Here is a 27,664-nt window from a genome sequence, read left to right as displayed (position 1 = left end):
TCTGTCTTTCACATTAACGTGTGGGTTGGGTTGCTGGGATCAAATATGGACTGATAGGGGCTGCAACTGGCCCTTTCATATGCTGACGTCCGATCTCACCCCACAGAAGAATTGTAAACCGCCACGAGACTATGTCATATGTGCAGTTACCATTAATAACGATTCGAGAACGCAAAGTATACGTTATAATTATCATAAAAGGAGCCTCTGAACCATAAAAACATGTTCTTTAATTCAATAATTTAAAGTAAGCTGGTGATTCAGTTTGGGTTAATCAAAATTTTACATATCCCAAAAACCAAAAATTTGTAACCGTAACGGTGTACCATGGAAATAACTTGACTAAATAAATTTACCAGAAATCATTTCCGATCCTTTGAGAAAAAAATGAAACAATAAGAAGCTTTATGTTGCGTTTGCATGGAAACGGCCGGATCACATAATTTTGTCCTTAGCTACAACATCGTGGCCAAGAATTTCTTATAAGATAGATTCCACAGTGGAGAGTCCATATCTCTGTGGTGCTCGAGATGTGGCGATATCTTTTCCTTGCAGCTTTGAATTCACCAGATATTCTTTGCCCATTTTCTCCTGACTCCATGTAAGCACCTTGTCAATGTTTGGCGTCTCAATTCCCACAATTTCAGCAATACCCCGGATGACAACCAGGCCATAAGGGATATCCTCCGTCATGTAACGGTACGTGAAATCTGGTACGAATTTGCCTTCATCAGTCTTCTTGACTGGGTGTTTGAGGCCTTGGTAGGCAGCATTGGTCTGTATAGCTGTGTAGAGGTTGGTCTTGTCTGAGATGTCTTCTGGATAGCATCGCATGTACCACTCATAAATGTGAACAACCTACGAAGCAACTTATTAAGCATTAGTTTGTCATTCTGGCCAAGTTGAGTTTTATCACTCTCTCAAACCAGGTTATTAATATTATATCGAACCTGAAGTAAAGTTCCGTTTCATTTAGTCATTATCTTTTGGTTGGGAGAGCTTTCAAAGTCATTAACTGCTTTGGGATGCTTTCCATTGATTCTGTATTAGTCAGAGTACGGCAAACAATTCAGTAGTTAACAATTATTCCATGAGCGCGCGTTGGATATGAGATGGTAAACGATGACCAACGAGTTGGCTATAACCAGTCTCATATCCAACAAGCGCGCATGGAATAATTGTTTTATTAAATTCCTTACACTACAAAAGTTTGGATATACGAAATACGAGCGAAAAAAGGGAGAATATCCTAGCGAAATCGAAAAAACTTGATGAACATGTGATGTTGTGCAATACCTTGTGGTCAGACAGACGCAGGCTCATCACAAAAACGTTTTTTACCTTTTCGTGTACTTCTAAGATTCGGAATTGATCCAAACTTTCCACAAAAACGGTTTTTTTTGCTTTACACGGAGAGAAATTTCGCTTTCTGGCGAAAAGAACTTTAATTTAGCAACGCAAAGCGCAATTGTTTACCATATAAGGTCAAACAAGGTATATGAGCTGATAACCGAGATTGAGTGAACAAATCAGAGCACGAGAAATGCATTGTCCGAGGTTGAGAAATTAATAATTTCTAAAACTAGTTCCTGTGACGTTATGTCACCAGTTATTTGCCGGATCTTATAGGATCTTAGTCTCAAAAGGATCACATACGTTTTTCCCCAAAATTAAGTAAATGTTACTCGCAAAATGCTTACACATTTCTTCCACCTTCAGCTGACAAAAGTGTGGAGAAGTTAGATGAAGAGAGGTCAGTGGAGTAACAAGTTAGTCTTCACCATATGACCATACTCTAATCGACTTCTTATAAAAGAAAAAAATTGCCAGGTTTCCTTTAAATCAGTAATGCCGGTACTCCATGAGCGTACATTGGGTCGCCTGTGGTACGTGTTACACAAAAAACAGAAGGCACTGAGTTGGGTGGTACTGAGCTGCAGCGTTCCAGTTAAGTTTTTCAAGTGGGGGTCATTAAGACCATTTGAGGGGTCACCCAGACGTCGTACCAGCAGAGGCCCTTTGGCTCACACGTTCATTTATTTCGTAATGTTCTGTCCTATTTTGAGGTCTTTTAGTTTTTGTGGGTAGTTACATTTTAATTAAGTGCAAATACCCATATTGTCATCGGGGCTGTCTGTCTTGTCTCGCAATGCTTTGCCGACCTTGTGGCGGGACAAGTTGGATAGCGTCTAAAAGTACTCACGAATGACCACGGGTGACCACAAGTGACCACGAGTGAGATTTAATCAAAATATCTCAGTGCTGTTTTTATGACGTCATTACGGAGCCATTTTCACATTATTTCATCAAATGATGACTTACTCACGATAACTGAAGTTATTTACTGTATAAACGCGTAGCGGATGATTTGAAGTATCTTCTTCTTCTTCTCTCTTTCTCTCTCTTTTGGAGATGTTTAAAAACTTGCAGTGTGGACTATACATTGCAGATTGCATATAGAATGAAAGGAAACCCAAAATACTAACGTTAAGTTTAAATCAGAACGATTATAATAATAGTCATAAATATCACATGAAAATTTTATTTGGTTCCATTTTAACAACCCAATTAATGATGTCAATGATCAACCCTTAGCTTTGTAAAATTCCATTCAACTTTCAAATGTGCTGCCGACGAGATGTCTGCACAAGTACTTCATTGAGTTTTGCGTCGTAAACTCACTACTCCTAGCGTCATAGTAGCCCAGCCATTTTCTTAGCTTATATATCCTTTGGGTCGTGAACAATTCGAATGAATACATTTTTATGAACACTATTACTTTTTATTACACCTAATCTCTCCGTATGATTAAAAAAATACATATATGTTCTTGTGTTCCATAAAGAAGCTAGAAATACACCGAATTCATAAAAGGCGGCCAACGTCGTATTTTCGAGGAGGGAAGGAGAAAATGAACGATCGACGTGCGGAAAATTACATTCCTGGTTCTTCTTTAAGTGGGAGAAGGTCATCGGTATTAAAAAAATGCTGAGCTACGGGCTGAAATGTTGGAACGATTCTGCTTAAAGATTAAATTGTAAAGAGGTAAATTTTAAACTTTAGTAAGCTTACATCTTTCGATCCGGCCTAGCTGTGTGAAATCAAGTCATCTGTTTGAAGAAATCAAAAATGCTTTTGTTTTTCTTTTTGTTGCATTTGTTTTTTTAAGAGTCGAAGAATACATCATTCAAGGGAAAGACAGTTTTCTTATGGATCTGGATTCTAATTTGTTGTAATAAAAAGAAACTTTGTCAAGCAGGGTGCGAGTTGTGCCGTTGTTGATTCAAACTCTAGTGAGGTTTGAAGCTTACTAATGTATGCCTCTTCAGGATTTTGCTGCCGCATCACTGATTAAATCTTGTGTACCTCCACTTTCAAACAAGGAAAATTTACAAATTAAGCATCAGAGCCAAAGAGTGGTTACAGTAACCAGTCTTACACGCCACCCATGAACAAGCAGAGTTCCACAACACCTCCAGATGCAATACACATTACTATCTTAAAATTAGTGGTTCGTCATTTTTTCTGCATGAAGCAGTGATAGCACTTACAGCGAAAATAAAAGGGGCTTGTCGTCGCTAGTGCATTCTATTCTTAAAATACTCGTCCTAATAGGTTCACATATAGGTTTCTTTATTTCCACAGATAAAACAATTCAAATTAATAAATGTGGGTGGAGATGTGCGAGCAAAAACCCACAGGGTTAGTAGTGTTCGCACACCTAATCTAGCATTCATACAAGGTATTAATATTAATATATAATATTGAATAGCAGGCAGACATGATAGGCTGCGTTGTGGAAACCAAGAAATAAAATAAAATAGACTACAATTAGGTTAATTAATAAGTTTGAGTTAGAAAGTAAACAAACAAAACTGACGAAACAAAGCAAAACAATGACACGGTGAAACTACAGCTAAACAAGATGTCATTCTCGGGCTTTGGATGTAAACAGATGAACTTTAAGCTCATTTCTAAAGCTTTGGAGAGAGGAAGCATTTTTTATATATGTTAAGGTACTTTATTCCAATTATCGGCTGTGGCAAATCTAACTAAATTAGCCATAATTCGTTCTTGGCCAAGGTATAAACAGATTTTGGTTTGATCTTGAACGTGTACAATATCGATGGGCCTCTCTGATGTTTGTGAAATAGGAGTCATAAATATCAGGAAGCAAGTTATTTTGATGTTTGTATACAAGCTCGCCCATTTGTAATTTAGTAATTTGAAATATGTTCAGTATACCTAATCTAGTAAACAGGGGTCTGCTATGATCTCGCCAGCCTTATCGTGTTATTGTCCTTAGTACTCTTTTCTGTAGCAGTGGTAAACAGTTTAATTTAGTCAGGTAGGTACCATGAGACAGTACAATACGGCAGATGTGAACATCTCAAACATTTCAAAATATTCAAGGAACTACGAGCTTTGTAAATAATCCAAACACATAGATCCTCAAGAGGTTTCCCCTTCTTCCAGCTGGTTGGGACAAAATGATGCTTTCCCGCCGCTTTCACCATTAAACTTCTTTATTTCTGCCTCGTGAAGAGCGGCATTTTCTCCACCAGAGAGCACCTAATACTTTTACCTTTCGGAAAATTTTGCCTCAGTTTTGTTTAAGAAACCCCCCCCCCCCCCCCCCTCCCCGCGACTTTGAATCAACAACAGCACAACTCGCACCCTGCTTGACAAAGTTTCGCTTTTTGTACAACGAATTCGGATCCGGATTAAAAAGAAAACTGTCTTTCCCTTGAATGATGTATTCTTCGACTCTAAAAAAAGCAAGAGCAACAAAAAGAAAAACAAGAGCTCTTTTTAATTTCTTCAAACAGATGACTTGATTTTACACAATTATGCCATAAGCCTAGGCCGGATCGAACGATGTAAGCTTACTAAAGGTTAAAATTTACCTCTTTACAACTTGATCTTTAAGCATAATCGTTCCAACATTTCAGCCACAACCGTAGCTCGTCATTTTTTAATACCGATGACCGTCTGGCACTTAAAGAAGAACCAGGAATGTAATTTTCCGCACGTCGATCGTTCATTTTCTCCTTCCTTCCTCAAAAATACTGCGTGTTTATCCTAAAACGCCTCGATGTCATGTTTGGCCGCTGACTTGACCCAGGTTGGCCGCCATTTATGATTTCGGTGTATGCAAGCTATTTTATCGCTCTCCTGTAAGTTTGTTTGGCACATAAAATAATCGTACACCTGTGGGCTTTCTTATTCCATTTGATAATAAGTAAATTTCAGTTACTGTTTTCCACCAGTAAAAAAAAAAATCATTACTTCACGCTCTGAAGTTGAATTTTTGTTATGTCTAGTAGTTGGTCGCCTAGTGTCTCAAAGGAAATATTCAAATCTAACACTTGGCGTGTTTTAAAAAAGTTAAATAACATGGTGACATAATGAAACATACGTTTTGCTTTAATTCTAGTTTTTTCTTTTAATTTAATTTTTTTTGCCTTTTTTCAATTACCGGACGTATGCCGCGGAAAATCTTCAGTCAGTAGTCTCCCTTCTAATAGATACGGTAATAAATACGGCTTTGGTAATAAATCGAGTTTAAAGATAACAAAACAAGCTCTGAGTAAAAAATTCACTTCTTCCTTCTTTACATAGTGTCCACAAAAACTAACTTGCAAATTGCTCTGACGGACGTTTTCCTGCATGTCATGCATGTCTTGCAGTTGCACTAAGCAAACGTTTATTGCACACACCAAGGAAGGTTTGCGCTTCATAATTTCTCTTCTTCTTCAGTCTCATCTGATGCTAGGTCAAAAATTTTTTGGGCTTTACGTTTGCAACAAAAAGTACCGTAAAAGCCGGGAGTTGACAGTATAAGACCAGCCAAAAGACAGATGAAGAAAAAAATAAGATAGTTTTTATATGTCACTCTGAATCGAATTCTCATCGAAAGATTAATGACAATCGATCGTAAAAACACTGAAATTTCTGCAGTCAGTGACTTATAAGATTCAAGGAGAAGGTCATGATGTTCTGTCAAAAGGAAGAAATTGATCACGTGCTAGGCAACCATAACGATGCACGTAATCACCTTGTGTCAACTGAATGAGCTGCGGGAAAGAAAGTTAATTGTTCGTCGCTTTCAGAGTAAAACAAGGGACTTTTTATCCAAGAAACTTCCGTCTTTGGTTAAAGGAGCTATGTCACGCAAATGATGTAATTTCATGACACTCAAAATTCGCAAAAAGCATGGGTGATGTAAACAATGTTCACACTCGTAAGTCGTAGCAACAATTAGCAACTATTCACCTCAGTGTCGGTGGCTAGTGGTGGATATTTACCGAACCGTGAAGCGGCGAGGTAAATATCCACCACTAGCCACCTACACTAAGGTGACTGTTTTAGTATATAGTAAAACAATGAGATAATATAGCACAAAAAGATGATTTTAACTGATTTATTCCTGCAAAGATTACAACATTTTCGTGCGCAAATTTCGCGCGAACTGATCGGAGGTGAATAGCAAAGGATACCTGGAATTTGAGTTGTTAATCAGCGCGCGCGTTCAACGCTATCCACTGTTTTAGTATATACATGTACTAAATTGGATTAACCAGGAACTTAAAGAAATATTGTTGGCCTCCCAAATAAACTTCATTTTACACTACAATGGCAAAACAGATGTTTCTGTGACGTTAAAAACTTGACTACCTATTAATCATTTGTAAGAAAAAGAAAACTTTTCCTGACTTCTCACGTATCACATTTCAACACATGTATGCAAATTTGGTAAGCTGGAATATTAAACTACATCATGAATTCACAAAGGCCGGAAAATTTCACTAAAACCTTTTCCAGTGAAAAATTTATTGAAACAAACAACATATTTGCTATTAGAGGCAAAAAACCATCCCTATTTCATTGCATTAATTACCATACGCAAGAAAATAAATGTCAGGATCAAACCCTTTTCTGAAGAACCTTTCATTGATAATGAAGCACAAAATAGACAACAAGCTTTCTTTCAAACAATTCTTGACTGTCGCATTTCCAATTAGTTTTTTTATCTGAAGACTGTACAGAGTTGAGAACAAAATAAATAAACAGCCAGACAACAGTAAACACTGATGAATTCAAGGTGTTCGATTCTTTCTCTGAGTTTGTTGAACCCACATCCAGCCAGAAAATTTATTTACCAGGGAATTTGCTATTTGGTTTCAGAGTTGTACATAACACCACAGTTGATATCCAATGGTGAAAGATGCAATTGTTGTCGAAGTACATTAGATATTCACTTTTCACCGCTTGTGTTGTTTATTGAATTGACATTCCATTATTGAGCTCCAAAAGGGTATATTTTGTTTAAAGATCCAATAAAACACCATTTGCATTACATCGGCTTCGACAGCATTGTTTGTACTGTGTCCACCTGATAAAATCTATGCATTTCCACTACCCCTGAAACCTACCAAATACCGCTATATGCACGGGACACTCTAGGCACCAATTGAAACAATACTTAGCAAGGGAGCGACAGGTTTCCATTTTCCCAATGCGGAAACAAAAAAAAGGATAGATTTGAACCATTTTCTGACTGAATTCAGTAATAATTTACTGCATATATACAACAAGGAAGACAAGAAACAGTAAAATTAGTATGAATTAGATACAAACTAAGATAGGTTTGCTTTTTTTTTTTTTCACAAATTAAGTCTAATGACATCCTTAGAAAGGCCTCTTGAGACCATCCAAGGTTAGGGTTAGGGATAGGTGTACAATGTAAATTAGCTTGAATCTAAAAAAAAAAAGGTACCTAATTGCAATGAGCTGCATTGTTGTAATTGCGTCATGTAGCAGCTCTCTTAACTTATAATGTGATTGGCTCGATACCGTAACCAAAAAAACAAAAAACTAAACAATTGAAACAATGACTTTAAGACTTAAACAATAGAAGCTGTTTACAATACCAAACAAATCAGAAGGTTACGAGAGCTGCTACGTTATTGCTTTGAGCCAATCAAATTATACGTTACGAGAGCTGCTACACTACTGTACAGTTGTAATGTTTAATAGCATAACATAACCATACCTTTGACATGTCAACTCCTGATTTCTGCTCAATTTTCTTGGCAGTGTTTACAATCTCATCACACATACTGGAGAGAAGGTTGGCGGCAGACTCTGTTAGACCATTGTAGAACAAAGGCGGCTGATCAAGTGGTGTCCCATCCCACCCCTCCCACTGGCCATACATTATTGATGTGTGCAGATAGGCATTGACACTCATCAGCTGAACACCCAAAAGATGACCTGACACAATCAGCTTAGGGAGAGGTCCAAGGAGATACTGCAGTGTGACAACTGGGTCCTTCTGTGGTGGAACATCTCCTAACTGTAAAATAATACAAAAAACAAAAAAAAAAACAAACAAGCAAACAAAATCACAGACGGGACATCTCTTAAATAAAAAAAAAAAAAAAAAAAAAAAAAAACCACACACACAAAACAAAAACAAAAACTAGTAAACATAACCACAGGCTACTCTCAGGAAACTCTAATTCTCCTTTTAACCCATTGACTCTTGGGGGTTCCCCATTGGCGAGTAAAATAGTTTGGTGTTAGACAGACTAAAATAAGTCTGGCCAGTTAAGGCCGGTTTACGGTCTCAAAGGGTTAAAGCTTGAAAAATTAATGGAAGCGATTGAGGGCCATCTTAACATGATGCAAATGTCAATTTTTTAATTCAAACTTTGAAAGATGTTACTGTGTTGGCATGTTGATTATAGTTCAGTCACAGATGGGGGGTCAATGAGCTAGGCTTTTGACTTGGCTATGGGAACCTATTATGTTAAGGAAGTGACCATAACTTATTCGCCATTACTGGGGAATTGATTGACACCATTATTAAGGTGGTAGTATTGGTCCACCAAAATATTCATAAGTCCTGGAAAGAGCTGGGGATTCTTGTGAGCTATCTTAAATCAAAATGCACCTTATGAGACATCCCCTCTCCCACAAATCGGCACCTTTTAAAGAATAGCAAAAAGAGAGCAGGTACCTAGTGGCATCATTATCACCATCACTTTACTAATTATCTTACCTTCATGGCCCCTACAAGAGTTTCTTTGGTACCAAGGACCTCACATTTCATTCCAAACTCAAAATGCACCTTTTGTGTATGAGACAACCCCTTTCCCATAAATTTAGCACCTCTTAAAGAATAGCAAAAAGAGAGCAGATACCTAGTGGCATCATCATCATCATCATCATTATCATCATCATCATTATCACCATCACCATCACTTTACTAGGTACCTTACCTTCATGGCCCCTAGAAGAGTTTCTTTGGTACCAAGGACCTCAGATTTCATTCCAAACTCAGTGGTACGGCATGCCCAGGGTAATGACTCAAAGTTCATGATAGTGCACTGGCGCCCAGCGTCCCCCAGGGCGTTACGAGCCTGGAACTCAAATCCTGGTTCCCCTGGTAGACCAACTAATATGGTACCAGGTTTAATGTGACTTTTTAGGGCATCTAGAAAAATCTGATGGGCAAATGCTGGTAGTACTAAGACCACTATGTCAACATCACGTACAGCTTCCTCTGTGTTTTTTGTTACAAGTGAAGGCCTGGAAACAATACAAGTTGGCTCCTTTCCTTTTCGATGTAAAGTGACCTCAAGGTCCTTCTTCTGTGTTGCAGCATTCCAGCGCTCTGCTTCATCTTTATACAAACTCAACACTCGAACATCTGTGCCTTTCAGAGAAGATGCAATACCAGCAAAAGCATGTGCTCCATTACCACTTCCACAAATCAACAACTTGATAGTGTCTGAACTCATTTTCTATAAAAAAATAAAAATATATAAAGAAAGAAAGTAATTAATAAATACATGATTTGATTCTAAAAAAATTGGGAGAAGACATCACTGAAAAACATTAAATTATATTTTTAAATGGCTAAAAACGATGACTTTTGGTCTTCATTGTATTAGTGTTTTGAAGTTTGACTAAAATAGCGTGACGCTGCCGCGTTAACGTCATTATCAAGTCAAAAATGTGTATAAGATGAACGCGAAGATCATTTGAGGTTTAAGAGCAAACGAGCAACGTTTAGTACATACCAACGAATCGTACACGATCACACAACAACAAAGGACGGTGTTCCACTGCGGCTCTTGAGCTAAGATTTCGGTTTACGGTCGGTTTACCACTAATCGTGCTCGATTGCACGATTGTAACTTTGGAACGAGGTCACGTGTGCTAAAATCAGGAAGGCTGGAACACCGGAACACCGGAACACCGGAACACCGGAACATCCTAGCCTGCGCGCAAGCGGACATCGAAACCTAGATCAAGACCTACAATTGTATTTACTTCAAGGAAATTGGCAAATCTGTAGAGGTGTAGGTCAGAAGTCAAGTCTCTTTAGAAAAGAAGTAAACTTGTTACTAATATAAACGGAATGTCTCTTCGCATGCTTTGTATTTAAAAAGGTGGGCAGTTGTTCTGAACATGATGATAATCAGGGAATATGTGTTGGAGAGTTTTTAGAAGGCCAAATAATTATAAATACTATGTGGTGTGTAAAGGAACATCTTTAATATGCTGTGTACCGCATTTCCATGTATAGTAGTTGACACTGTGTACTTTGATTAATGTAGCGTACACATGACATCGGGGGCTGTAACAAGAAGAGCAGAAATTGACTTTTCATTCTTTTGAGTGATTTGTTAAAAGCAGCTTCCTAGCTTTCAGGTTTCTTTCAATAAATTATGTTAAATGTAACAAAACGAAATTTTAATGCTGCAGTAACTTTTAACACTATATGTATTTTTTATTCAAGGGGGGGGGGGGGGGGCTTCCAAAAAATTACTCTGATAAGGGGGGGGGGGGGGGGGGGAACCAGGAGAAAAAAAATCGGAAATTGGGGGGGGTCATACAATTTTCAAATTACACTCCTCCAAATTCCACCAGCCCCCCCTACCCCATAAAAAATGAACGGTCCCTTAAGGGTTGTAAACTAACAAACAATTAGTAGTTCACTGACAATTGGGTACCCCATTAGCACCCTCCACTGAGTTTGCTGGTTTTAAACTAATCCAGGGCCGGATTTTGTACAGCGGCTTTTCGTTTTGATTAATATATCTTTAAATATGATGTAATATTTAGTTATGTATCTGTATATATTATGTATGTTAGCTGTAATTTCTCGAAGATCTTATTCTGAAATTCGAGATGAAATCAAGTTTTATGCATGCATGTATGTTACCTTCGGCAGGGCGCATGCGTGCACTTTGTAATCTGCAACTCCAGTACTTACCATATGACAGAAAAAAATGACTTTTCTCTTGAATATATAAGCCATCGTAGTCTTATGTTAAATTGTAATGACAAGGGCGGTTTGGAGCTGTGAGTAGGCGTGGGATTTGTCTCATATGATTTAGGGGCCGACATATCCCTCCCTCAATGCCGTACCGGGAGACGAGGTCGGTAGCAGAAAGCAGCGAAGGGCCAACTGCGTCCAAAAGCGATCGCACGGGCCGAAATGACTCGTTTGGTACGACGCTCCAGCGCCACGTCTGGAGGTACTGCATATTTTTCTGGTCTCGTCTTCAAACATTCCGTCAGCGCATGCGTGCGTAAATGTTCAGCCTTGGAACACTTTGCGAATGGTCAGAATCATCGTGTTACAAGATCGTAGCTTATACCACATCCCCTTCCCCCAATTCAATGTTGTGTGAGAATTTTTTGGGCGACTACTAGTCGTTGTGGAAATCAACATTGGAGGAAGGGGGAAACGGGGATGGGTGTTCCAACAAATGTGACGAGTATTGTATTTGCTTCAAGGAAATTGGCAAATCTGTAGAGGTGTAGGTCAGAAGTCAAGTCTCTTTAGAAAAGAGTAAACTTGTTACTAATATAAACGGAATGTCTCTTCGCATGCTTTGTATTTAAAAAGGTGGGCAGTTGTTCTGAACATGATGATAATCAAGGAATATGTGTTGGAGAGTTTTTAGAAGGCCAAATAATTATAAATACTATGTGGTGTGTAAAGGAACATCTTTAATATGCTGTGTACCGCATTTCCATGTAAAGTAGTTGACACTGTGTACTTTGATTAATGTAGCGTACACATGACATCGGGGGCCTTAATTATTATCGAGACGAGCATCGAGCGAAATAAGAGCGATCTTCCTTGCACCGGTACTGATGTTGGCATTTGAAGGCGTGACAACGGTTATAGGAAGGGAATTAAGCTAGAGAGGTGGGGTCGCTGACGTCTTGTGAGGTTCGGTTAATAATATATCGAGTGGTGCCGATGTGGAGCTGGTACCAACTCAAGAAGAATTTACAGGATGGTTAAATTAAAATGGCCTTAATGTATGCAAATTGCAATTGAGAAGTGATTGTCAACGATTCACCGTGCGATTCAGCAGATACTTTAGCTCGATATGTAAGGGGAAAAGAGTTTCCGGCGGACATAAAAACCATCCTATCCCGAGGTTGTAATCTAAACTAGTTTGTAAATGTGAAATCCAAAATATCCCGTTACATTTCCTGCTATTGCGGCACGGTTCACCATGGTGAATCGTTTGTTTAAAGAAATGAACTGTTTATCTTTCAGCTCACCAACGGTTCACCATGGTGAACCGTTGAGATTGACCATTCGAAACCATATCATGACAGACCAGTGATTACAAAAGTCTAATTACGTTGTCATATTTTCAAGCCTATACATTTCTTCCTTATAACAAGCATTAGAGGGGCAGAGTTTGGAAGCATTCATTGATTTATTTGACCATTGTGCATACATAAATTAACCTAATTAATGAGGGTAAACAGTGGTATGGTCAAAAGTCGCGTATGACAAACAATGGACTCCTTTTGCACTTTAAGAGGGAAATTACAGACTTGTCGTTTTTCATTCATTAAAACAGGTGTCGTTTTCATTAGCTTTATATTTTCAGGGTTTCAGCCTGAGTTTTTCAAAAGCAGAGCACCAACCATTGCCGATGATCTGTTCAATTGCTACAACTGATTTAGTCAGTCCTATCGCAGAAAGAAACTTCTTCAGGGGCCGTAATATATTTGCATACTTATTCTGGCTCGTTGGTATATAAAATATGTCACTCAACGCTGACCGTTGCACTTGATAATCATGTCAGTCCGTCTGGGAATAGAGCCTATTAAAGTGTTCAGAGGACAAAATGTACTTATGACACGAGTTTGGAACTGTCGGAATATTGCACGGCGTATATTGCATCGCACGGCTTCATACCAACGCACACCAATACTCGGTAAATACTAGACATATTTAGTTGGAACTCTTAGCGATTGGTCAGAATCATCGTGTTACAAGATCGTAGCTTATACCACATCCCCTTTCCCCATTCGGGAAGGGGGAAACGGCGATGGGTGTTCCAACAAATGTGACGAGTATTGTAGCCTACCAAAAAATATAAGATGCTGGTTAACTTTTGACAACAAGTTGAGATTTCGGTTGATTCTACAGGGGCATAAACGTAACGTAAGAACCGTGCGTGTCTGGTCTTCTCGAGACAGAGGTGAGAGATGATTTCATGCAGACTGTGTTGAGTGAATTATCGGTGAGGTAAACTAAAAGCAACACGACGCCATTCATTCATGAACTCAAGTGTCTTTACTCCCCGTCACGTGATCAGGTACAAAGTACAAACTATGACGATTTCAACATCACAACATCTCCCCTAAAAACTACAGGGAGTAACCAAACTACTAAACATGAAGGTAATAAAGTTTGGTTTAACTTATAACATAAACTTTGTAAACTTAAAGATCGTATCGTTCAGTTCATGAATTTATCTGGCACAGTCACAAGTCCAATCTTCTGGGAGCCCTGACTACACGCCCAGATCTTGTTGTGGTTGTATCCGCTGCACAGGCAGCTGCTGGAACATCCAACTTGATCGCCTCCGGAACTTGCTCGCTCGAAGCACGACTGCTAGGACCTTGCTTGCTCAAATCTGAACTGCTAGGGTGCAGCGGAGTAAGGTCCTTCCGGTTCCTTCTTATAGTTTCCTCTGGGGCTGCTAACAATGTATGAACGAGGTGTCTCTGCCTCTCGAGTCACAGTCGCTGGAACTTTCATGTCTTGAACCCAAACCACGTGTGACGGTACCCACAGGAATCTTCTCGAGATCTCTTGCACCATGATGAGAATCAAAGTAAGCCTTTTGCTTTTGCTTTCGAACCTCCTCTTTACCTCGGACTATAGACAAATCAGGCCAGCTTGGTTTCAGCTCCAATGCAGCAAGTGGAACTCTGGATCTTATCTTTCGACCAAACAGAAGCTCAGCTGGACTGTAACCATTCTCTAATGGTGTTGAGCGATATGCAAGCGATGCCTTAGCAGGATCATCCTCCTTCTTCAGGACACTCTTTGCAGTCTGTACCGCACGTTCAGCCATCCCATTTGATTGGGGGGTGCTTTGGGACTACTTGTTACACTTGCAAATCCCCATTCCTTTGCAAATTTGATGAATTCAGCTGAACTATACTGAGGACCATTGTCAGATCTGACAGAGTCTGGGATTCCATGTCTCGCAAACATAGATTTCAGTGCCTGAATAACATCTTGTGTAGTCTGGGATGATGAAAGCAAGGCCAGCTCAATGTATCGGCTGAAGTAATCCACGACAAGCAAATAGGTACGGCCCTTTAGCTGAAGCAAATCCGTTCCGATGATCTGCCATGGTCTGTCTGGAACCACTGAGGAAATAAGGGTTCCGCTCGGAAAGTTCGATGTTCTGCACATTTGCGGCATCCCTGAACCATATCCTCAATCTGCCTACTAAGGCCTGGCCACCACACAGACATCTTAGCACGGCTGCGACATTTTGTGATACCCTGATGCCCTTCATGCAAACGATCAAGAATCTCTATTCTCATGCAGGATGGTATGATAACTCTGGAAGCCTTAAGAAGTAATCCACGAACTAAGGTAATTTCTCCTCTCTCACTCCAATAGCCTTTCAGTGCCTCCGGAACTCTATCTTTTTCTGGCCAGCCAATTGGCAGTAGACTGCGAGCTGTTGGCACACTTCATCCTCCTCCTGGCGCTCCCTTATCTCTTCCAGTCGTCTATCACTGGCTGGAATTTCACTTAGAACACTGTGCGCATACAGGGCTATTTCTTCTTCTTGTAAGCCCCACTGCCGCTCCTGGTTTACCGGAGCTCTTGAGAGGGTATCTGCTGTCGTCAAACGCTTGCCTGGAACATGGGAGAGGAATACTGAAATCTGAGAGCAGCCTCATTCGCGAAGACGCTGAATTCTTGGTGGCATTTCATTTAAGTTCTTTGACCCCAGAAGAGGAACTAATGGCTTGTGATCAGTTTCAATATGAAATGGCTTACCGATGAGGTAGTCCGATAACCTTTCGCATGCCCAAGTCACTGCTAGGGCTTCCTTCTCGACTTGGGCGTACCTCTGTTCTGTTGGCGTCAATGACCTTGATATGTATGCAACAGGTTTCCAACGCCATCCTCTTGGGCTTGCGTGAGAACTGCGCCAAGACCAAATGAGGAAGCATCCTTGATACCCTTGTCTCTTTGGCTGGATCATAGAGAGCTAGTGTTGGCGCAGAGACTAGTGCTTTCTTTACGTCATCAAATGCTTTCTGCTGAGCCTCAGTCCACAGCCATGCATTGTTCTTACTCAGAAGATCTCTCAGTGGCTTTGTAATGTCAGCCAGGTTTGGGATGTACTTCCCTACTTGATTGACCATGCCAAGGAACCGCCTTAATTGTGCAATGTCAGTTGGTTCCCCCATCTGTGTGACAGCTTCCACCTTAGTGGGGTCGATTTGCACTCCATCTTTGCCTATCACGTGCCCCAGAAATTCCACTTTATCTGTTGAGAACTTGCACGTCTCCAGGTTAGGGTAACATTAGCATCTGCTAACCCTCCAGTACTGCAATCAATCTCTTATCATGCTGCTCTTGAGTCTCTTCCAAACACCAAGATGTCCTCGCACTTGACACTACCATGGTGAAACGTTGAGATTCACGATTAGAAACCATGTCATCACAGACCAGATTTGCAAAAGTCTTATTACATTTTGTCATCTTTTTTCATGCCTATACATTTCTTCCTTATAACAAGCATTAGAGGAGCAGAATTTGGAAAGCATTCATTGATTTATTTCACCATTGTGCAGACATAAATTAATCTAATTAATGAGGGTAAACAGTGTTATGGTCAAAAGTCGGGTATGACAAACGATGGACTCGTTCGTTTTGCACTTTAACAGGGAAATTACAGACTTGTCGTTTTTCATTAATTAATAACAGGTGCGTTTTTTTCATTTATTTGTATTTTTAGGGTTTCAGCCTGAGTTTTTCAAAAGCAGAGCACCAACCATTGCCGATGAACTGTTCTTTTGCTACAACTGTCACATGTGGTCTAGTCGCAGAAAGAACGTCTTCAGGGGCCGTACATTTGCATAGCTATTCTGACTCCTTGGTATATAAAATATGTCATCAACGCTGACCGTTGCCTTGATAATCATGTCAGTCGTCGGGGAATAGAGCCTATTAAAGTGTTCAGAGGACAAAATGTACTTATCACACGAGTTTGGAACTGCACGGCGTATATTGCATCGCTTGCTTCATACCAACGCACACCAATACTCAGACAATATAGACAATTAGTAGCTCGATACCTAGCCTACCAAAAATATTAAGATGCTTGTTAACTTTTGACAAGGAGTTGAGATTTTTTTGATTCTACAGGGGCTTTTAAATTTAACGTAAGGCATAAACGTAACGTAAGAACCGTGCGTGTCTGGTCTTCTTCTCGAGACAGGTGAGAGATGATTTCATGCAGACTGGAACGCTAAAAATTGCTCCGTTGTAAACATGGCGGTTCACAGCACCAGTGAAGTCGTCTCTCTGGCCTTTTTCTGTGGACGAATTCCAGGACCTACCGATACAATTTGAGCAAGTTTTGAAAGCTAAAATCTTCAATCGATGCTGTATTTTTGCCGGTAGGACTGGGTGGCTCCACACTCATAATAAAAATCTATGAAATGAGAATCGGGGTCTTCCCCCTTGTCATGGAACGGCCGAATTACCCAGAATTCTTTTGGGCATGAAGGAGGCAAGGCAAGCGAAGACTGGTCCTCATCAAATGAGGAAAAAGTAGCGAGAAGACGATTTCTAGGCAGATACTAAGGAGTAGCCAAGGTGCGTGCTGTTAACGTAGACTTTTTTATCATAGGAAATTCGGCCTGGCCTTTAGTAATTTTTGTGTCAAAGAAACGGTATGTAAATAAGAGTAATGAGAGATTATATTTGCGATTACCTGTCCTCTTACGTACCACTTAAGTCAAACTCTCTCTATCTCTATGCAATAAGCGCATTCAAAATTTCCTCATATTATTGTATAAAAGTAGTTAAAGAAAAAAAAAGGCTTGTCCTGCATATATGAAAAATACGTTTTCTCTCCGTTTCTCTCTTCTTATGCATGATCTTCGTGGAAATTACATTCTGTCCCTCAATAAACCTAGAACAACCAGTTATGGTCTTAGTTCTTTTTTCTTACGTATTTACTAAGTACGTTGCGAAATGCGCTACCTGATTTTTCCCGTACCACTGAGTTTACTGGTTTTAAAACTAATCCAGGGCCGGATTTTGTACAGCGGCTTTTCGTTTTGATTAATATATCTTTAAATATTATTTATATTTTAGTTATGTATGTATATATATATGTATGTTAGCTGTAATGTCTCGAAGATATTATTCTGAAATTCGAGATGAGATGAAAAAAGTTTTATGCATGCATGTATGTTACCTTCGGCAGGGCGCATGCGTGCACTTTGTAATCTGCGACTCCAGTGCTTACCATATGACAGATAAAATGACTTTTCTCTTGAATATATAAGCCATCGAAATCTTACGTTAAATTGTAATGAAGGGCGGTTTGGAGCTGTGAGTAGGCGTGGGATTTGTCTCATATGGTTTAGGGGCCGACATATCCCTCCCTCAATGCCGTAAACAAGATGTCATTCTCGGCTTTGGATGTCAAACAAGATGAACTCTTTAAGCTCATTTCTAAAGCTTTGGAGAGAGGAAGCATTTTTTTATATATGCTTAAGGATACTTATATGTCCAATTATCGGCTGTGGCGAAATGCTAACTGAAATTTGCCATAATTCGTTCCTTGGCCAATTCGGTATAAAACAGATTTTGGTTTGATCTTGAACGTGTACAAATATCGATGGAACCTCTCTGATGTGTTTGGTGAAATAGGAGTCCAATGAAATATCAGGGAACGCAAGTTATTTTGATTGTTTGTATACAACGCTCGCCCATTGTGTAATTTAGTTAATTTGAAATATGTTCAGTATACCTAATCTAGATAAACAGGGGTCTGCTATGAATCTCGCCAGCCTTATTGTGTATATAGTCCTTAGTAGTGCTCTTTTCTGTAGCAGTGGTAAACAGTTTAATTTAGTCAAGGTTAGGTACCATGAGACAGTACAATAACGGCAGATGTGAATAAATTAAACGTATAATATAAACCGTGTTCAATAATATTCAAGGAACTACGAGCTTTGTAAAGTAAGTCATCAAACACATAGATCCTCAGAGGTTTCCCCTTCTTCCAGCTTTCCCCCGCTTTTCCCCCATTAAACTTCTTCATTTCTGCCTCGTGAACGAGCGGCATTTTCTACCCAGAGAGCACCTAATACTTTTTCCCTTTTTTCGGAAAGTTTTGCCTCAGTTTTGTTTAAGAAATCGCACCAGACTTTGAATCTAACCAACATCTACCCGCCACACTCGCACCCTGCTTGAACAAAGTTTCGCTTTTTGCTAGCAACGAATTCGGATCCAGGATTAAATTTTAAAAAGAAAAAAAACTTGGTCTTTCCTTGAGATGGATGTATTCTTCGACTCTTAAAAAAGCAATAGCAACAAAAAGAAAAACAAGAGCTCTTTTAATTTCTTCAAAAAACAGATGACTTGATTTTACACAATTATGCCATAAGCCTTAAAAGCCGTGGATCGGAAACGCAAAATGTCTAAGCTTACTAAAGGTTAAAATTTACCTCTTTACATAAGAACTGTTAAGCATAATCGTTCAAACATTTCAGCCACAACCGTATCGCTCGTCAGTTTTTTTAATACCGATGGACCGTCTGGCACGTAAAGAAGAACTCAGGGAACGTAATTTTCCACGTCGATCGTTCATTTTCTCCTTCCCTCCTCAAAAATACTGGCGTGTTTATCCTAAAACAGCCTCCCGATGTCAATGTTTGGCCGCTTCTGACTTCGACCCAGGTTGGCCGCCATTTATGATTTCGGTGTATAGCAAGCTATTTTATAGTTGTTGGCTGGCTCCTGTAAGTTTGTTTGGAACATACAATAATCGTTTACACCTGTGGGCTTTCTTATTTCCATTTGATAAAGTAAAATTTCAGTTATTGTTTTCCTACCAGTCAAAAAAACAAGTCATTACTTCACGCTCTGAAGTTGAATTTTTGTTATGTCTGGTAGTTGGTTCGCCTAGTGTCTCAAAGGAAATATTCAAGATCGCACACCTTGGCGTGTTTTAAAAAAGTTTTAACAGTAACCATGGTGACATAATGAAACATACGTTTTGCTTTAATTCTAGTTTTTTTTCTTTTAATTTAATTTTTTTTGCGCACTTTTTTCAATTATCGGACGTATGCCAGCGGAAAACTCCTTCAGTCAGTAGTCCCTCGCCTTTCTAATAGATACGGTAATAAATACGGCTTTGGTAATAAATCGAGTTTAAAGATAACAAAACAAGCTCTGGAGTAAAAAATTCACTTCTTCCTTCTTTACATAGTTTCCACAAAAACTAACTTGCAAATTGCTCTGACGGACGTTTTCCTGCATGTCATGCATGTCTTGCAGTTGCACTAAGCAAACGTTTATTGCACACACCAAGGAAGGTTTGCGCTTCATAATTTCTCTTCTTCTTCAGTCTAATCTGATGCTAGGTCAAAAATTTTTTGGGCTTTGCGTTTGCAACAAAAAGTACCGTAAAAGCCGGGAGTTGACAGTATAAGACCAGCCAAAAGACAGATGAAGAAAAAAATAACATACTTTTTATATGTCACTCTGAATCGAATTCTCATCGAAAGATTAATGACAATCGATCGTAAAAACACTGAAATTTTTGCAGTCAGTGACGTATAAGATTCAAGGGGAAGGTCATGATGTTCTGTCAAAAAGAAGTAATTGATCATGTGCTAGGCAGCCATAACGATGCACGTGATCACCTTGTGTCAACTGAATGAACTACGGGAAAGAAAGTTAATTGTTCGTCGTTTTCAGAGTAAAACAAGGGACTTTTTATCCAAGAAACTTCCGTCTTTGGTTAAAGGAGCTATATGTCACGCAAATGATGTAATTTCATGACACTCAAAATTCGCAAAAAGCACGGGTGATGTAAACAATCTTCACAATCGTAAGTCGTAGCAATAATTAGCAACTAATCACCTCAGTGTCGGTGGCTAGTGGTGGATATTTCCCAACCGTGAAGCGGCGAGGTAAATATCCACCACTAGCCACCTACACTAAGGTGACTGTTTTAGTATATAGTAAAACAATGAGATAATATAGCACAAAAAAGATGATTTTAACTGATTTATTCCTGCAAAGATTACACATTTTTCGGGCGCAAATTTCGCGCGAACTGATCGGAGGTGAATAGCAAAGGATATCTGGAATTTGAGTAGTTAATCAAGCGCGGCGCGTTCAACGCTATCCACTGTTTTAGTATATACATGTACTAAATTGGATTAACAAGGAACTTAAAGAAATATTGTTGGCCTCCCAAATAAACTTCATTTACACTACAATGGCAAAACAGATGTTTTTCTGACGTTAAAAACTTGACTACCTATTAATCATTTGTAAGAAAGAAAATTCCTGACTTCTCACGTATCACATTTCAACACATGTATGCAAATTTGTTAAGCTGGAATATTAAACTACATGATTAATTCACAAAGGCCGGAAAATTTCACAAAAACCTTTTCCAGTGAAAAATTTATTGAAACAAACAACATATTTGCGATTAAGAGGCAAAAAACCATCCCTATTTCATTGCATTAATTACCATACGCAACAAAATAAATGTCAGGATCAAACCCTTTTCTGAAGAACCTTTCATTGATAATAAGCACAAAATAGGCAACAAGCGTTCTTTCAAACAATTCTGACTGTCGCATTTCCAATTACTTTTTTTATCTGAAGACTGTACAGAGTTGAGAACAAAATAAATAAACAGCCAGACAACAGTAAACACTGATGAATTCAAGGTGTTCGATTCTTTCTCTGAGTTTGTTGAACCCATATCCAGCCAGAAAATTTAGTTACCAGTGAGGGAATTTGCCATTTGGTTTCAGAGTTGTACATAACACCACAGTTGATATCCAATGGTGAAAGATGCAATTGTTGTCGAAGGCCATTAGATATTCACTTTTCACCGCTTGTGTTGTTTATTGAATTGACATTCCATTATTGAGCTCCAAAAGGGTATATTTTGTTTAAAGATCCAATAAAACACCATTTGCATTACATCGGCTTCGACAGCATTGTTTGTACTGTGTCCACCTGATAAAATTTATGCATTTCCACTACCCCTGAAACCTACCAAATACCGGTATATGCACGGGACACTCTAGGCACCAATTGAAACAATACTTAGCAAGGGGGCGATAGGTTTCCATTTTCCCATGCGGGAACAAAAAAAAGGATAGATTTGAACCATTTTCTGACTGAATCCAGTAATAATTTACTGCATATATACAACAAGGAAGACAAGAAACAGTAAAATTAGTATGAATTAGATACAAACTAAGATAGGTTTGCTTTTTTTTCACAAATTAGGTCTAATGACATTCTTAGAAAGGCCTCTTGAGACCGTCCAAGATGACTTTCAGTTTGATAGTGTGTACAATGTAAATTAGCTTGAATCTAAAAAAAAAAAAAAGGTACCTAATTGCAATGAGCTGCATTGTTGTAATTGAGTCATGTAGCAGCTCTCTTAACTTATAGTGTGATTGGCTCAATACCGTAACCAAAAAAACAAAAAACTAAACAATTGAAACAATGACTTTAAGACTTAAACAATAGAAGCTGTTTACAATACCAAACAAATCAGAAGGTTACGAGAGCTGCTACGTTATTGCTTTGAGCCAATCAAATTATACGTTACGAGAGCTGCTACACTACTGTACAGTTGTAGTTTTTAATAGCATAACATAACCATACCTTTGACATGTCAACTCCTGATTTCTGCTCAATTTTCTTGGCAGTGTTTACAATTTCATCACACATACTGGAGAGAAGGTTGGCCGCAGACTCTGTTAGACCATTGTAGAACAAAGGCGGCTGATCAAGTGGGGTCCCATCCCACCCCTCCCACTGGCCATACATTATTGATGTGTGCAGATAGGCATTGACACTCATCAGCTGAACACCCAAAAGATGACCTGACACAATCAGCTTAGGGAGGGGTCCAAGGAGATACTGCAGTGTGACAACTGGGTCCTTGTGTGGTGGAACATCTCCTAACTGTAAAATAATACAAAAAACAAAAAAAAAAACAAACAAGCAAACAAAATCACAGACGGGACATCTCTTAACTAAAAAAAAAAAAAAAAAAAAAAAACCACACACACAAAACAAAAACAAAAACTAGTAAACATAACCACAGGCTACTCTCAGGAAACTCTAATTCTCCTTTTAACCCATTGACTCTTGGGGGTTCCCCATTGGCGAGTAAAATAGTTTGGTGTTAGACAGACTAAAATAAGTCTGGCCGGTTAAGGCCGGTTTACGGTCTCAAAGGGTTAAAGCTTGAAAAATTAATGGAAGCGATTGAGGGCCATCTTAACATGATGCAAATGTCAATTTTTTAATTCAAACTTTGAAAGATGTTACTGTGTTGGCATGTTGATTATAGTTCAGTCACAGATGGGGGGTCAATGAGCTAGGCTTTTGACTTGGCTATGGGAACCTATTATGTTAAGGAAGTGACCATAACTTATTCGCCATTACTGGGGAATTGATTGACACCATTATTAAGGTGGTAGTATTGGTCCACCAAAATATTCATAAGTCCTGGAAAGAGCTGGGGATTCTTGTGAGCTATCTTAAATCAAAATGCACCTTATGAGACATCCCCTCTCCCACAAATCGGCACCTTTTAAAGAATAGCAAAAAGAGAGCAGGTACCTAGTGGCATCATTATCACCATCACTTTACTAATTATCTTACCTTCATGGCCCCTACAAGAGTTTCTTTGGTACCAAGGACCTCACATTTCATTCCAAACTCAAAATGCACCTTTTGTGTATGAGACAACCCCTTTCCCATAAATTTAGCACCTCTTAAAGAATAGCAAAAAGAGAGCAGATACCTAGTGGCATCATCATCATCATCATCATTATCATCATCATCATTATCACCATCACCATCACTTTACTAGGTACCTTACCTTCATGGCCCCTAGAAGAGTTTCTTTGGTACCAAGGACCTCAGATTTCATTCCAAACTCAGTGGTACGGCATGCCCAGGGTAATGACTCAAAGTTCATGATAGTGCACTGGCGCCCAGCGTCCCCCAGGGCGTTACGAGCCTGGAACTCAAATCCTGGTTCCCCTGGTAGACCAACTAATATGGTACCAGGTTTAATGTGACTTTTTAGGGCATCTAGAAAAATCTGATGGGCAAATGCTGGTAGTACTAAGACCACTATGTCAACATCACGTACAGCTTCCTCTGTGTTTTTTGTTACAAGTGAAGGCCTGGAAACAATACAAGTTGGCTCCTTTCCTTTTCGATGTAAAGTGACCTCAAGGTCCTTCTTCTGTGTTGCAGCATTCCAGCGCTCTGCTTCATCTTTATACAAACTCAACACTCGAACATCTGTGCCTTTCAGAGAAGATGCAATACCAGCAAAAGCATGTGCTCCATTACCACTTCCACAAATCAACAACTTGATAGTGTCTGAACTCATTTTCTATAAAAAAATAAAAATATATAAAGAAAGAAAGTAATTAATAAATACATGATTTGATTCTAAAAAAATTGGGAGAAGACATCACTGAAAAACATTAAATTATATTTTTAAATGGCTAAAAACGATGACTTTTGGTCTTCATTGTATTAGTGTTTTGAAGTTTGACTAAAATAGCGTGACGCTGCCGCGTTAACGTCATTATCAAGTCAAAAATGTGTATAAGATGAACGCGAAGATCATTTGAGGTTTAAGAGCAAACGAGCAACGTTTAGTACATACCAACGAATCGTACACGATCACACAACAACAAAGGACGGTGTTCCACTGCGGCTCTTGAGCTAAGATTTCGGTTTACGGTCGGTTTACCACTAATCGTGCTCGATTGCACGATTGTAACTTTGGAACGAGGTCACGTGTGCTAAAATCAGGAAGGCTGGAACACCGGAACACCAGAACACCGGAACATCCTAGCCTGCGCGCAAGCGGACATCGAAACCTAGATCAAGACCTACAATTGTATTTACTTCAAGGAAATTGGCAAATCTGTAGAGGTGTAGGTCAGAAGTCAAGTCTCTTTAGAAAAGAAGTAAACTTGCTACTAATATAAACGGAATGTCTCTTCGCATGCTTTGTATTTAAAAAGGTGGGCAGTTGTTCTGAACATGATGATAATCAGGGAATATGTGTTGGAGAGTTTTTAGAAGGCCAAATAATTATAAATACTATGTGGTGTGTAAAGGAACATCTTTAATATGCTGTGTACCGCATTTCCATGTATAGTAGTTGACACTGTGTACTTTGATTAATGTAGCGTACACATGACATCGGGGGCTGTAACAAGAAGAGCAGAAATTGACTTTTCATTCTTTTGAGTGATTTGTTAAATGCAGCTTTCTAGCTTTCAGGTTTCTTTCAATAAATTATGTTAAATGTAACAAAACGAAATTTTAATGCTGCAGTAACTTTTAACACTATATGTATTTTTTATTCAAGGGGGGGGGGGGGGGGGCCCCAAAAAAAATACTCTGATAAGGGGGGGGGGGGGGGGGAACCAGGAGAAAAAAAATCGGAAATTGGGGGGGGTCATACAATTTTCAAATTACACTCCTCCAAATTCCACCAGCCCCCCCTACCCCATAAAAAATGAACGGTCCCTTACTGGTTTTAAACTAATCCAGGGCCGGATTTTGTACAGCGGCTTTTCGTTTTGATTAATATATCTTTAAATATGATGTAATATTTAGTTATGTATCTGTATATATTATGTATGTTAGCTGTAATTTCTCGAAGATCTTATTCTGAAATTCGAGATGAAATCAAGTTTTATGCATGCATGTATGTTACCTTCGGCAGGGCGCATGCGTGCACTTTGTAATCTGCAACTCCAGTACTTACCATATGACAGAAAAAAATGACTTTTCTCTTGAATATATAAGCCATCGTAGTCTTATGTTAAATTGTAATGACAAGGGCGGTTTGGAGCTGTGAGTAGGCGTGGGATTTGTCTCATATGATTTAGGGGCCGACATATCCCTCCCTCAATGCCGTACCGGGAGACGAGGTCGGTAGCAGAAAGCAGCGAAGGGCCAACTGCGTCCAAAAGCGATCGCACGGGCCGAAATGACTCGTTTGGTACGACGCTCCAGCGCCACGTCTGGAGGTACTGCATATTTTTCTGGTCTCGTCTTCAAACATTCCGTCAGCGCATGCGTGCGTAAATGTTCAGCCTTGGAACACTTTGCGAATGGTCAGAATCATCGTGTTACAAGATCGTAGCTTATACCACATCCCCTTTCCCCCAATTCAATGTTGTGTGAGAATTTTTTGGGCGACTACTAGTCGTTGTGGAAATCAACATTGGAGGAAGGGGGAAACGGGGATGGGTGTTCCAACAAATGTGACGAGTATTGTATTTGCTTCAAGGAAATTGGCAAATCTGTAGAGGTGTAGGTCAGAAGTCAAGTCTCTTTAGAAAAGAGTAAACTTGTTACTAATATAAACGGAATGTCTCTTCGCATGCTTTGTATTTAAAAAGGTGGGCAGTTGTTCTGAACATGATGATAATCAAGGAATATGTGTTGGAGAGTTTTTAGAAGGCCAAATAATTATAAATACTATGTGGTGTGTAAAGGAACATCTTTAATATGCTGTGTACCGCATTTCCATGTAAAGTAGTTGACACTGTGTACTTTGATTAATGTAGCGTACACATGACATCGGGGGCTTTAATTATTATCGAGACGAGCATCGAGCGAAATAAGAGCGATCTTCCTTGCACCGGTACTGATGTTGGCATTTGAAGGCGTGACAACGGTTATAGGGAAGGGAATTAAGCTAGAGAGGTGGGGTCGCTGACGTCTTGTGAGGTTCGGTTAATAATATATCGAGTGGTGCCGATGTGGAGCTGGTACCAACTCAAGAAGAATTTACAGGATGGTTAAATTAAAATGGCCTTAATGTATGCAAATTGCAATTGAGAAGTGATTGTCAACGATTCACCGTGCGATTCAGCAGATACTTTAGCTCGATATGTAAGGGGAAAAGAGTTTCCGGCGGACATAAAAACCATCCTATCCCGAGGTTGTAATCTAAACTAGTTTGTAAATGTGAAATCCAAAATATCCCGTTACATTTCCTGCTATTGCGGCACGGTTCACCATGGTGAATCGTTTGTTTAAAGAAATGAACTGTTTATCTTTCAGCTCACCAACGGTTCACCATGGTGAACCGTTGAGATTGACCATTCGAAACCATATCATGACAGACCAGTGATTACAAAAGTCTAATTACGTTGTCATATTTTCAAGCCTATACATTTCTTCCTTATAACAAGCATTAGAGGGGCAGAGTTTGGAAGCATTCATTGATTTATTTGACCATTGTGCATACATAAATTAACCTAATTAATGAGGGTAAACAGTGGTATGGTCAAAAGTCGCGTATGACAAACAATGGACTCCTTTTGCACTTTAAGAGGGAAATTACAGACTTGTCGTTTTTCATTCATTAATAACAGGTGTCGTTTTCATTAGCTTTATATTTTCAGGGTTTCAGCCTGAGTTTTTCAAAAGCAGAGCACCAACCATTGCCGATGATCTGTTCAATTGCTACAACTGATTTAGTCAGTCCTATCGCAGAAAGAAACTTCTTCAGGGGCCGTAATATATTTGCATACTTATTCTGGCTCGTTGGTATATAAAATATGTCACTCAACGCTGACCGTTGCACTTGATAATCATGTCAGTCCGTCTGGGAATAGAGCCTATTAAAGTGTTCAGAGGACAAAATGTACTTATGACACGAGTTTGGAACTGTCGGAATATTGCACGGCGTATATTGCATCGCACGGCTTCATACCAACGCACACCAATACTCGGTAAATACTAGACATATTTAGTTGGAACTCTTAGCGATTGGTCAGAATCATCGTGTTACAAGATCGTAGCTTATACCACATCCCCCTTTCCCCATTCGGGAAGGGGGAAACGGCGATGGGTGTTCCAACAAATGTGACGAGTATTGTAGCCTACCAAAAATATAAAGATGCTGGTTAACTTTTGACAACAAGTTGAGATTTCGGTTGATTCTACAGGGGCATAAACGTAACGTAAGAACCGTGCGTGTCTGGTCTTCTCGAGACAGAGGTGAGAGAT

At 39.3% G+C, this 27,664-nt stretch overlaps 1 protein-coding gene across 3 annotated transcripts; it reads right to left on the bottom strand.

Moving 5' to 3' along the window:
• Positions 1–213: 213 nt before the first annotated feature.
• Positions 214–24,420, bottom strand: LOC137983031 (tauropine dehydrogenase-like). 3 transcript variants are annotated; one of them, XM_068830193.1, is made up of 4 exons: positions 24,291–24,420; positions 23,487–24,011; positions 22,259–22,561; positions 214–858 (listed from the first exon to the last, which is right to left on the bottom strand). In XM_068830193.1, exons 2-4 carry the CDS (start codon positions 24,006–24,008, stop codon positions 481–483), a joined length of 1,203 nt encoding a protein of 400 aa, XP_068686294.1. In that variant the 5' UTR covers positions 24,009–24,011; positions 24,291–24,420; the 3' UTR covers positions 214–480. The 3 variants fall into 3 exon arrangements, with proteins under 3 accessions (XP_068686294.1, XP_068686293.1, XP_068686296.1); XM_068830192.1 differs by lacking the exons at positions 22,259–22,561; positions 23,487–24,011; positions 24,291–24,420 and adding exons at positions 8,057–8,359; positions 9,288–9,812; positions 10,092–10,221; XM_068830195.1 differs by lacking the exons at positions 22,259–22,561; positions 23,487–24,011; positions 24,291–24,420 and adding exons at positions 8,057–8,359; positions 9,068–9,268.
• Between the last annotated feature and the right edge of the window lie 3,244 nt (positions 24,421–27,664).

This window comes from Montipora foliosa, chromosome 13 (assembly GCF_036669935.1).
Source record: "Montipora foliosa isolate CH-2021 chromosome 13, ASM3666993v2, whole genome shotgun sequence".
NCBI classification, from domain to species: domain Eukaryota; kingdom Metazoa; phylum Cnidaria; class Anthozoa; order Scleractinia; family Acroporidae; genus Montipora; species Montipora foliosa.
This window is presented reverse-complemented; position numbering and strand designations above follow the sequence as displayed.

Bases quoted from the DNA above. Each gene is read 5' to 3' on its own strand.
- LOC137983031 (XM_068830193.1), bottom strand. From the start codon at position 24,008: ATGAGTTCAGACACTATCAAGTTGTTGATTTGTGGAAGTGGTAATGGA. The intron at 22,562-23,486 runs GTAAGGTACCTA...ATTATTTTACAG, and splicing joins CTCTTCTAGGGGCCATGAAG to TTAGGAGATGTTCCACCACA. The intron at 859-22,258 runs GTATGGTTATGT...GTTGCTTCGTAG, and splicing joins CAGGAGTTGACATGTCAAAG to GTTGTTCACATTTATGAGTG.